This window comes from Pelobates fuscus, chromosome 2 (genome assembly GCF_036172605.1).
Source record: "Pelobates fuscus isolate aPelFus1 chromosome 2, aPelFus1.pri, whole genome shotgun sequence".
In the NCBI taxonomy this organism is placed as follows: domain Eukaryota; kingdom Metazoa; phylum Chordata; class Amphibia; order Anura; family Pelobatidae; genus Pelobates; species Pelobates fuscus.
In genome coordinates, this window is record NC_086318.1 from 193,209,760 (window position 1) to 193,222,194 (window position 12,435).

The following is a 12,435-nucleotide window of genomic DNA, read 5'->3' on the forward strand; positions in this document are numbered from 1 at the left end:
CTAGAGCTAAACATGCCATATTGGCCAGGCCTGCAGATTAAAAAGGTGCCAAGATGCACGAAGGTCGTAGGAAAGACAATGCCCACTCTGAAATCAGCATTGACAGATCCGTCCTGGGCAATCTTATTATTGTTTAGAAAGCACCAACAAATTTTGCAGCACCACACATTAGGTAAATAGACAAGTATTTGTCACAAGACATGTTAGACTTACAAGGCCCGACTCAAATGAGCTTACATTCTAAGGGAAGTGGGGTAAAATAACAAGACGCAAGGGTAAGATGTATTTCATGTAAGAGAAAAAAGTTTCACATTTATAATATTTTTTTCACTTAAGTTTCTTTAGATGACATCATAACAGGAGAGGAAGTGTAGGTGGGTAGAAAGCTGTTAACAGTTTAGTTGATATAGCTTCCTAAAGAAGTGAATTTTCAATGTTTTTTTTTTTAAGGAATGGAGACTGGGTGATAGTATAACAGAGTTGCGGTGCGGCCCTAGAAAAAAGTCTTGAAGGTGCGAATAAGAACAGAAGATAAACGCAGGTCTTGGGCAGAGTGTAGGGGCCTGGATGGGACATACTTGTGTACTAGTGAGTATACGTAGGTAGGAGCAGTGATATGTAGATATACTTAAGTCTAGAGAGTAACAGCACAGGAATTCAGTGAACTTTGTTTCTTCAATCTGGTACTGTTCCAAACAAGACCTTCAATGCTTAAAAGTGATGGAATGCATCTCACACAGTGGACAAGAACAAATATGATACAGGTTGTTGATTGCTCACAAGGGATTAGGATAGGAAACACAGGTGTTCACGAACATGGTCTTGCAAGGGTTAGTCTTCAAACTTCGATCAGAGCAAGGCCAACTACACAGCTTAGACAGGACAGAGCTATTGTATTCTAACATTACAGGAGGAAGAGGACATTTAAAACTAGCAGAAATATTACAATAGGTAGAAATATTAGATAATTATACATTACACGACCTGCTATTTTAACGAGCAGACCAAGAAAAGTACCTCAAGCTCTTGAAAAACACTTTCAAAACACTTTCAATCAGATCACAGGGAGTTTCATTTTAGAAGTTCTATTATCTCCTGTTCTGTTAATTGAACTTTCAAATCACATATAAGTGTTCCCTGTAGGCTCTAGCATACTATTAACAGACCATGAGACAAAATACTGAATTAAAGGACCACTATAGTGCCAGGAAAACACTCGTTTTCCTGGCACTATAGTGCCCTGAGGGTGCCCCCACACTCAGGGACCCCCTCCCACCAGGCTCTGGAGAGAGGAAGGGGTTAAACACTTACTTTGCTCCAGCGCCGGGCGGGGAGCTTTCCTCCTCCTCTTCTCGCGACGTCATCAGCTGAATGCGCATGCGCGGCAGGAGCCGCGCGCGCATTCAGCCAGTCGCATAGGAAAGCATTTACAATGCTTTCCTATGGACGCTGGCGTCTTCTCACTGTGATTTTCACAGTGAGAAGCACGCAAGCGCCTCTAGTGGTTGTCAATGAGACAGCCACTAGAGGCTCTGGAGGCTGGATTAACCCTCAGTATAAACATAGCAGTTTCTCTGAAACTGCTATGTTTATAAAAAAAAAAAAAAAAAAGGGTTAACCCTAGCTGGACCAGGCACCCAGACCACTTCATTAAACTGAAGTGGTCTGGGTGCCTAGAGTGGTCCTTTAATTAACCCCTTAAGGACCAAACTTCTGGAATAAAAGGTAATCATGACATGTCAGACATGTCATGTGTCCTTAAGGGGTTAAGCAAACTGTGCAATAAAGGAGGTTTCAAAATTATAGCTTTCTTTACAAGAAGAGTGTAGGTAGGCTATTTAAGTCGCCTGCAGTTCAGTATGACTAGGGCTGTATACAGCTGTTACACTGGAGGTGAATGATCTATACACCAAAACTGCTCCATTAAATGGGACACTGCGGTCACCAAAACAACTTAAGCTTAAGTAAGCAGTTTTGGTGTATAGGTCATGCCCCTGCAGTCTCACTGCTCAATTCACTGCCATTTAGGAGTTAAATCACTTTGTTTAGGTTTATGCAACCACAGTCACAACTCTCCTGGCTGTGACGGACACAGCCTGCGTTAAAACAAAATCCTTTCATTTTCAATTGTAAATTAGTTTAAAAGTTTTTATCTCCTGCTCTGTAAATTGAACTTTCATTATCTACAGGAGGCTCCTGCTGGGTCTAGCAATCCATTAAAGGGACTCTCCAGTGCCAAGAAAACAATCAGTTTGCCTGGCACTGCACCCATCCCCGGTGAAAACCCCTTCAGTGAATTACCTGAGACCCCCGCCGATGTCCCTCGGCGGTGGTTTCGGGTCGCCGCCGCTGCTTCCCTTCATCACGTCAGCTAGCGGGGGAGAGTGATCCTGCTCACCGGCTGAGGAGACCTAATGCGCATGCGCGGCAATGCCACGCATGCGCATTAGGGGTCGTCCAACGACGCTCTAGCACAGACAACATGTGCTATGAAGCAGGAAGTGCCCTCTAGTGGCTGTCTAGTAGACAGCCACTAGAGGAGGAGTTAACCCTGCAAGGTAATTATTGCAGTTCATGAAAACTGCAATAATTACAGTTGCAGGGTTAAGGTTAGTGGGAGTTGGAACCCAGACCACTCCAATGGGCAGAAGTGGTCTGGGTGCCTGGAGTGTCCCTTTAACAGAGCAGGAGATAAGAAATGCAATATTAAACAGAGTTTGCAATAAAGAAAGTATAAACATTAGATGACTCTTTACAGGAATTGTTTAGAAAGGCTGTGCAAGTCACATGCATGGAGGTGTGACTAGGGCTGCATAAACAAAGTGCTTTAACTCCTAAATGACAGAATTGAGCCGTGAGACTGCATGGGCATGATCTATACACCAAACAGTTTCATTAAGCTAAAGTTGTTTTGGTGACTAGAGTGCTGATTTGAGCTAATGGTTGCTTTTGGCGCTTAAAGTCTCAGTAAATCAAAATTGATTTAAAAAAAATAAATTCACAATTTATATCACTGATATTACAGATACAAATTGTGAGGCTTAAATCAATTTTAAATGTAAAGACTCGTTAGGGAAACTCTAGTGCCAGGAATACAAAGTTGTACCCTTTGCTCACCCAAATCCCCCCCACAGGGCAGAAACTCTTCTGTCACTTACCTGAATCCAGTGCCAATGTCCCTCAGTACTTGGTCAGGCAGGTAAGGCTCCGCCTCCTCTCCTACTCCCCCGAAGTCAGCTATCCTATGGGGATTTAGTAGCTTTGCAAACCTGCTAAAATCTACACTGACCAAAATAAATGCAGATTGCATGTATGAGTACTATTTTATCTTCAGCTTCTGGCACTTCCTCAGCCAGGAGTCCACATTAGTGCTGTACTCTCAAGCATTCAATAGAGTATAATAGTCATACGAGTATTTCTTAAAGATTTTATCTATACAAAGCACTTGTTATTGTGTGTGCGTGTGTGGGGAGGGGGCGGTAGAGTTGTAACAGACTACAAACTCTAAAAAGGTCCCCATAATGTGTTCCAAAAGATGGAGCACTGAAACTATTTTCAAATGCATGTTCTTTTGGTGTAAATTCAAAATGGCAACATAACCCACAAACATGGATAAATAACAGCTACACACATTAGCATGTCTATAATGAACTAATATAATGTAAAAATACCAACACAACCAAGTAAGCAAGCAAGGTATTGATTACCTGCATCACAGACTGCTTGGACCTTGAGGCGAATATGCAGACCTTCTCCAGCGTTGTGCTGTACATACCGACATGTTGAAGGAACCAGTTTCACTTCTGGAGGAAGACTGAGCATCTCACAGCTCTCAGGAGTCTTAATTTCTAAGGATGATGGATTCACTGAAATATCAACTGGAAATCCTTTGCCTTCAAGACCCCTATTTATAAAAAATATATTTATTTTCAAAACATATGGCAAATCAATGCATATATATAAGAACCATGCATTTCCTGATTATGTAGTCAATACATTATTTGAATTAAAAATATATGTCCCCTAAATAGAGCCTTAACTCAATAGACTCAAGAGAACAGAAATCTAAGGTAAAAAAATGCTTTGCTTTTGTGTACAGTACTTACAATTAAACTGTTCACCACTCCTACTTTTGGGGGAGGAGGGGCACAAGTTTACTGCAAATCTGCAGCTTCTTCAGGGATTAAGAAGTGACTAACAACCAATCTTATCCTTCCAATTGTTTTTGTTAATGGGAGTGCAGTGCAGTGATCCATAGAAAAATGTAAAACTCCCAGCCACACAAATAAAATATATATATATGTATATATTACTAATAACAATTGTGTAAAAGTTTGACTTGACTTTTTAAAACAGCTCTGTCACAAATATTTTGTTTATATGCCCCTCTCCCAAATGCCTTAAAGGGACACAATAGTCATCAGAACAACTACAGCTTAGAGGGACACTATAGTCACCAAAACAACTTTAGCTTAATGAAGCAGTTTTGGTGTATAGAACATGCCCCTGCAGCCTCACTGCTCAATCCCCTGCCATTTGAGAGATAAAACACTTTGTTTATGAACTCTAGTCACACCTTCCTGCACATGACTTGCACAGCCTTCCTAAACACTTCATGTAAAGAGTCATCCTTCCTTTATTGCAAGTTCTGTTTTACTTAGAATGTCTTGTTCCCTGCTATGTTAATAGCTTGCTAGACCCTGCAAGAGCCTCCTGTATGTGATTAAAGTTCAATTTACAGAGAAAGAGATACAATTGTTTAAGGTAAATTACATTTGATTGAAAGTGAAACCAGTTGTTTTTTTTCATGCAGGCTGTGTCAATCAGAGTCATGGGAGGTGTGACAAGGGCTGCATAAACAGAAACAAAGTTATTTAACCCCTAAATGGCAGTGAATTGAGCAGTGAAACCTGAGAAGCATAATATATACACTAAAACTGCTTCATTAAGCTAAAGTTGTTTAGGCGACTATAGTGTTCCATTAATGTAGTTGTTCCGGTGTCAAAAAAAAGGCAGTGTTTACATTGCTGCCTAGAAAAACCTCTAGTGGCAGTCACTTAGATGGCCATTAGTGGTGCTTCCTGGGCAGGGGCGCCATCAGAAATGTTGGGGCCCCTGACAAAGCACAAGGTCTGGGCTCCCTCCCGGGCCCGCCCACGCCCTACCTAGTCCGCTGACAATGATGCAGAACTGAATGTGGTGTGTATAGTGGAAGTGAATTAGAATGTGTGTAATGGATGTAGTGTTTGTGCAGTGAATGCAGAGTGTGTGTTTGTGTAGCGGATGCAGTGTGTTTAGTGAACGCAGAGTGTGTTTGAGTAGTGGATGTAGTGTGTTTGTGTAGTGGATGTAGTGTTTGTATGTACTAGATGAAATGTGTTTAGTGGATGCAGTGTCTGTAGTGTGTGTGTTAGACGCAGTGTCTGTGTATAGTGAATGCAGAGTGTTTCAATTTGTGGTGTATGTAGTGTGTGTACTGTGAATACAGGATGTTTGTGTAGTGGATGTTGTGTGTACAGTTAATGCAAAGTGTATGTTAGTGTAGTAAATGCAGAGTGTGTGTCAGTATAGTGAATGCAGAGTGTGTGTCAGTATAGTGAATGCAGAGTGTGTGTTAGTGTGTAATGAATGCAGAGTGTGTGTTAGTGTGTAATGAATGCAGAGTGTGTGTTAGTGTGTAATGAATGCAGAGTGTGTGTTAGTGTGTAATGAATGCAGAGTGTGTGTTAGTGTGTAATGAATGCAGAGTGTGTGTTAGTGTGTAATGAATGCAGAGTGTGTGTTAGTGTGTAATGAATGCAGAGTGTGTGTTAGTGTGTAATGAATGCAGTGTGTCGGTGTAATGAATGTAGTGTGTGTTAGTGCAGTAAATGCAGAGTGTGTGTTAATGTGTAGCGAATGCAGAGTGTGTGTTAGTGTGTAGCGGGTGCAGTGAGTGTGTAGCGGGTGCAGTGAGTGTGTAGCGGGTGCAGTGAGTGTGTAGCGGGTGCAGTGAGTGTGTAGCGGGTGCAGTGAGTGTGTAGCGGGTGCAGTGAGTGTGTTAGTGTGTAGTGTATGTTGTATTAGTGTATGCAGTGTGTGTGTAAATGTGCAATCTGGGGGGGGGGGGTGGGGGGGAGGAAGGGGCATTTTCCTATTAATTTTTTATTAAATTAAATGTTATTCCCCCCCTCCCTGCTTACCTGTGTCCAGGGAGGGGGGAGATTCCATTCCCTGGTGGTCTGGTGGTGGTGGGGGGGGGGGGGGAAGGGGCCTGGCTCCCTGTTACCGCAGAGGGGGCCCAGGCAGCACACAGCTTCTCCTCTCTTCTAATAACTCTCGCGAGACCCGCAGAGCATTGCCATGGTAACCGGGTCTCGGGAGAGTTATTAGAAGAGAGAAGAGAGGAGAAGCTGTGTGCTGCCTGGGCCCCCTCTGCGTTAACAGGGAGCCGGGGGCCCGCGGCTGTATACATAGATAGTGATATTTGCTATCTATGTGTGCAGAGAAAGAAAGTGGGGCCCAGGACTGCCAGAGCAGTCCGGGCCTCCCAGCCCGTGACAACCTTCATGGTTGTCACCCCCTGATGGCGGCCCTGTTCCTGGGTATACAGTAATGACAATCGGCGCTGACTGCTCCCCATAGATTCCATTGATTCAATGCAGTTCTACAAGGAGATGCAGAATGGGGCAGCGCTGCGTTTTGTCGTGCATGCTCAATAGCCTCTCAATGCATTCCTATGAGAAAGCATTGGTTTGGCTGAGATCATCAAAACTGACGGAGGCAGAGCCAGCCGCGGTGCTGGAATAAAGGCAAGTTTATTACTTTTTCTTTTAAGAGTGTCAAGGGCCGAAAATTGTGTATTTAACACTATAATGACAGGAATACATTTTTATTCCTGGCACTAAAGTGTTCCTTTAATTCCTCAGTGTCCCCAATCAGTGTTTATTTGCTCACTATTCAGTGTCATGTACCTTAAAATATGCAATCTTCGTGGCACCATATTAGTAGTCCCTACTTTGTCGTATATTTTAAAGAGAAATAGATAAAAAGAACAGATTTGAAAAGAGGAAGAGAAAGGGGAAAAATAGGAGAAAGGCAAGTTTGAGGTGACAAAACTATTTTACTGGTTCCAGAAACCTTGGTTCCATAGTTGTTAGACTTTTTGGGATATGTAGTTCAACAACCTCAAGTATCCTCATATGGTCATTCAATAAAGTTTAAATGAAAAGTGAATTTAAAATTTAAGGTCAAAATAATCAAAATTGAAAAGTTTTCTAAGTCAGCTATGCTTTTTATTTGACTACTTTGGACTTAAATTTGAAATTCACTTTGAATTATCTTTTTGTGAAGACATATCCGTTACAGACATGCTTCTTTACGATTTACATATTCTGATCTTACGAATAAGCAAACATTGGAGCTAAGGTTGAGGTAACAGTTTCTGTGCATCCAATGTCCATATGTTATAATTTATGGCACTTTTGAGATTTTCCTTTGCCACATATTGAAAAGTTGAAGTTAAAGGATTACTCTAAACATCAGCTACATGGTGATCAAGGGGGCCTTCTGCCTGTATGTACAGTTTTCAGTATGAAATGTTGCACATACTGAGTTTACCTCTTTGTTACTGGAGGTGTAACTCCACCAATGGCAGCTTGTTGGGGCATTATTTGCCAGCCTGGCTGGCTAATGTCTATTCTGTGCACTTTTTCATGCACAGTGTGTGCCATTCATTTGCTGAAAGTAGTCAGCAGATGTTCAATGTATGGATCGGCTTCTGCAGCTCATCATATAGCATTAAAAAGAAGCCTTGGAGCCAGACAGGGACCCAGGTAATATGCAGACAATTAATGAACAGTTTGCCCCATTGGTAAAATCGGTCAGGGACCTCATCACATCATAGCCACTACAGTGGTTTGTAGTGGTTATGATGCTTGAAGTAACCCTTTAACAAAGATTTCACAATTTTTTTACATAACCTAAGCTACAATTTATTACTGTTTGGTTATTTAAACTTGCTTTTAATTAGCATCATGGAACTTGTAATAATATTGCAATTGGAGAGCAACCTGCTGTTTACCTCAGATCTATTGATAAATTCAAATATGCACACGTTTTTAACCAGTAGTAGTAGTAGAGTAATGACTTAAAGTGGTGCAGTCACCATGGGAATTCTCCTGATGATTGATGAACTTTTACTCTAACCCAAAATTGTTTGTAATAAATATCCCCACTATATCCTATGCTGGCATTGTCTTCAGGTGGCAATAAATGCCCAAATTAAAATTGAAAGTCCCCTCCTCCGCCTTTGTTTCAGTATTGCTTTTAAAACATTTCAGCAATGTACTCCATGTACCATCTTCTTAACTAGTGCTCTCTAATGTTTGCTTAAAATTATTAAGAATCCTGATTTCAGTTAAATGAACACACTGGGCACCATAACCACTATAGCACTCTGTTGTGATTATGGTGCCAGAAGTGCCTTCGCTACCCCATTATAATGAGTCAAGGCGTTTTAAAACAGTTTAACTTTTTACCTGAAATTTGCCATTCCCTACCACGAATACCTCAGCTTAGTTAGTTACGGTTATCTCTCTTGCGTAAAGCTTTGCTGTGCAGGTCTCATGGGCTGACAGCATCAGCTGATCACTCTCAGCCAATAAACTAAGCCCTGCACCGCCAGGCTTTGCTCAGACAGAGAGCTTCCGCAAAAGTAGTGCAGGGGAGTGGAAGGGCACTTCTTACTGTCTTTCTTTAAAAACTAAACAGGCTCACCCAATGTGCACATTCTCACTGTATGCATTTCTATTGCTTTGGATTCTGGAACCATGTCTAAATGTGAAGCAGAGTTGTAATAAAATGACTGATATGTAAACTTGACCCCAGCAAACGGCACATTTCACAAATAAATAAAAGGCCACTTTGCCATATTCCATAAACCATTTCAGCTGCCTTTGGCAAACCTAACAACCACCCTTCTATAAACTACTTATTCCTTAGGAATCTGTGTCTTCGTTCTCATCTAGTTCATTTACCTCAAACAGTCATGGGATTGTTGGTAATTTCAATGTGAATTTGAAAATTTTGGTTAAAAAAAAATAAATAAATAAATAAATAAAGCCAAAATGGAATCATTCTCCAAGTCAGTTGATTTCAGCTCAGCTACTTTGAGGTAAAATTTTAAATTCACTTTGAATTCATAAAAACTGACATTATGGTGAATAACCATGAGAATTATATTTCAGTGTCCCTCCACTGATGTTCTACTCTCTAAATAAAATTCCAAGTATTGTCCAAATCAGCAGGTCACTTATAAGCACAGTATCCCCAACCACCATAAAGCCTCACATCTATCATGTTTGTTCTCCCCATGTCTAACTGTATGTTCCTCCCACTCCTGTTTCCAGACTTACATCACTATGACAGACTTCACTGACCTTTACCATAACAATCAAACACCATATCACTTCTAGTGATTATGACCCCAGGAGTGCCCTGTTAGCCTTCCATAGTAAGTAGTCAAACTTTGTATTCCTGACCCTATAGAGCTAAAAACACGCTTTAAGTGGCTTGCCCCTCCCTATCCACTTTGGAAGGGGTTAACATGGTTTCATAAAGTACCTCTTTTTTTATACATGTTGTATCAGTATGTATCCATGGTAATGTTATGGCATATATGCATATCAACAGATTTGCAGTTTTGCTTCTGTTGTAGAAGGATGAAGAATTTGCTGGTCCTTTGTAAAATTGAAGTGAATCTATGGTTCACACATTGCAAGTATAAAAATGTATATACATACAAGTAGGTATAGATGCAATACATACAGGGTTATTCAATAAAGTGAGAATTGTTGGGAATTCAGAGTGAATTTCAAATTAAATGACAAAAATAGCTGAACCTGAAAAATTATCCCAGTCAGCTATGCTTTCAGTTCGGCTACTTTGGCCTTTACTTTGCAATTCTTATTTTAGCGAATAAACCGGATAATCTTCGACAATGAAATGAGCATCACGTGTACTTTCAGTTCCGCTATTCTGGCCTTAAATTTGGAATTCACTTTGAATTCTCACTTTAGTAAATAACTTTTTTTTACTACCGTAGTAAAGTACTAGCACACACACAATAAATATATAAATATAAAAAAATAACAACAATAATAGCATAAAATAATAAAAATCCACAGCATATGCACACCAGCAATGAAACAGAGGTGGGGGCTTTAACTTGAAGTATGTAATGTTATATTACTGACGATGCTTCCTAGACATTTACTTGGCTTTTATCACATTTTATTGAGGAATAGGAGAGTACAATACAATGACGAATAATGATCTGGCTATCACACAGATATAACAGAAGCTAGAAGGAGCTATGTTACTAGAGTAAGGAACGTTACCAGGAGATCAAATATAATGAGAGTGTCACCTAAACAAGGCTCACCACAACATTGTATTTAAAAAAATGTTTTTCTATATTAAACAAAATAAGCTTAGGAAGGATAATAATTAGTGATGATAAAATATATTACAGTAATAACTGAAGTGATTGACTAGCTCTATAAAGAATATTTAAATTATACAGTTAGGTAGATTATATCGATTTTACTTCTCATACTAAGCGAATACATTTTACTTCGAGTTAACCACTGAGGTGCATGCTACTGATACACTGATCAGTACATCTCCAATGCAACCTGTTCTAAAAAGAAAACAAAACCCTTCACTTATTCTCCTGTTAATTTAGTGAATCCCATATTCATTTGGGTTGTCCAGGTAGGTTGACATTTGCCTTTCTTAGCCGTTAATATTAATAATTCTATTGTTGCTAACATGTCTCCTAGAGATCTGTTCGCACGTGTTTAAAGTCAGCAAGTTTGCATGACTATTCTGGGGAAAATCAGTGCTCCTAAATACTGCCCTGAGCGTTATTACTATTACTAGGAGTTCAGGGCACATTAACTATAGTTGGCATTGGAACAAGTGCCATCTAGCAGCCCAGCAGGGGTTAAATAACCCAGTGCACAATGCGTTTACCCCAATATGAGCACGGCACTCTGCATGGTCTTCCTGATCTCCAAACGCAGAGTTAAGCCCATGCTTGCTGATGCTGTGTGGATGGAAGCTGTTCACAGGTAGATTTCACGCACTGCGATCACTCTCTGCCCATGTGTGGAACTCTGTCATCTCCGAGCAGGAAGCACTCTACGTTAGGGGTTCTATGACTACATCCGACTCCCTGCAGCGCCACCTGCTGGCCTCGAGTCTAAACAATGAATTGTCATAGCAACGTATTATGTTCCTGCATCACCGTTATTAAAGGGATACTCCAGGCACCCAGACCACTTCTGCCCATTGGAGTGGTCTGGGTGCCAACTCCCACTACCCTTAACCCAGCAAGTGTAATTATTGCAGTTTTCATAAACTGCAATATTTACCTTGCAGGGTTATTATTATTTTATTATTTATATAGCGCCATCAGACTCCGTAGCGCTGTACATTGGGTTAACTCCTCCTCTAGTGGCCATCTACCAGACAGCCACTAGAGGAGACGTCCGTCTTCATAGAACACAAAAAGTGGTTTAAAACGACGCTGGACGTACTCATGCTATGTGAGTACCTCCAGTGTCGCCGAAATCCCCATTTGAAAGCATTATTCTATGCTTTCCTATGGGGAGGTCTAATGCGCGTGCGCGGCCATTGCCACGCATGCGCATTTGGTCTCCCCCGCCGACGGCCGCGCATGTGCATTATGTCAGGGGAGGAGCGTAGGCAGAGCCTGACCCAGCGCCGAGGGACATCAGCGCTGGACTCCGGTAAGTCACTGAAGGGGTTTTAACCCCTTCAGCAACTTGGGGTGGGGGGTGGGAGGTAGAGGGGCACTAGAGGGTCCTGCAGTGCCAGGAAAACGAATATGTTTTCCTGGTACTGGAGAATCCCTTTAACGTTCTAACTAGAATGTTTACTAAACACAGTGACACTCCAGCTTGCTGAGCATCATGAGAGACTTGACCTAAATTATCTAGAGTGGGAAAGGATGGCCAACACTAAGTGCCATCTTAAAGGACCACTACAGGCACCCAGACCACTTCAGCTCAATGAAGTGGTCTTGGTGCCAGGTTCCCCTAGTTTTAACCCTGCAGCTGAAAACATAGTCCATGACAGGCACTAGAAGCCACTGTCACGATTTACACGAGTAAATTGCACTTATTTGACGCTCGAGGTCCTCACAGAGTCCAGAATCAAATAAGATAGATCCCCATAGGAAAGCAATGAGTAATGTTTTCCTATGGGTGGGTTTGAACGCGCGCCTCTGGCCGCATAGGCGCATTTGGCTCCACTCAGGAGCTGATGTCGGCGGGGGAGGAGAGGTCACCAACGCTTAGGGAGCCTGGCGCTGGATTAAGGTAAGTGGCTAAAGGGATTTTAACCCCTTCAGCGTCGAGGAAGAGGGGC

At 41.5% G+C, this 12,435-nt stretch overlaps 1 protein-coding gene across 2 annotated transcripts in view; it reads right to left on the bottom strand.

Annotated features, from left to right (window-relative positions):
• The window catches only part of UBE3D (ubiquitin protein ligase E3D), a 214,677-nt gene extending 203,488 nt beyond the window's left edge, over positions 1-11,189 (bottom strand). For both annotated transcript variants that reach the window (XM_063443032.1, XM_063443031.1), the window contains exons 1-2: positions 11,017-11,189; positions 3,708-3,904 (exon numbers count right to left, since the gene is read on the bottom strand). In XM_063443032.1, the coding sequence (XP_063299102.1) occupies positions 3,708-3,904; positions 11,017-11,078 (259 nt within the window). In that variant the 5' untranslated portion in view covers positions 11,079-11,189. The remainder of the gene's footprint in view (positions 1-3,707; positions 3,905-11,016) is intronic.
• Between the last annotated feature and the right edge of the window lie 1,246 nt (positions 11,190-12,435).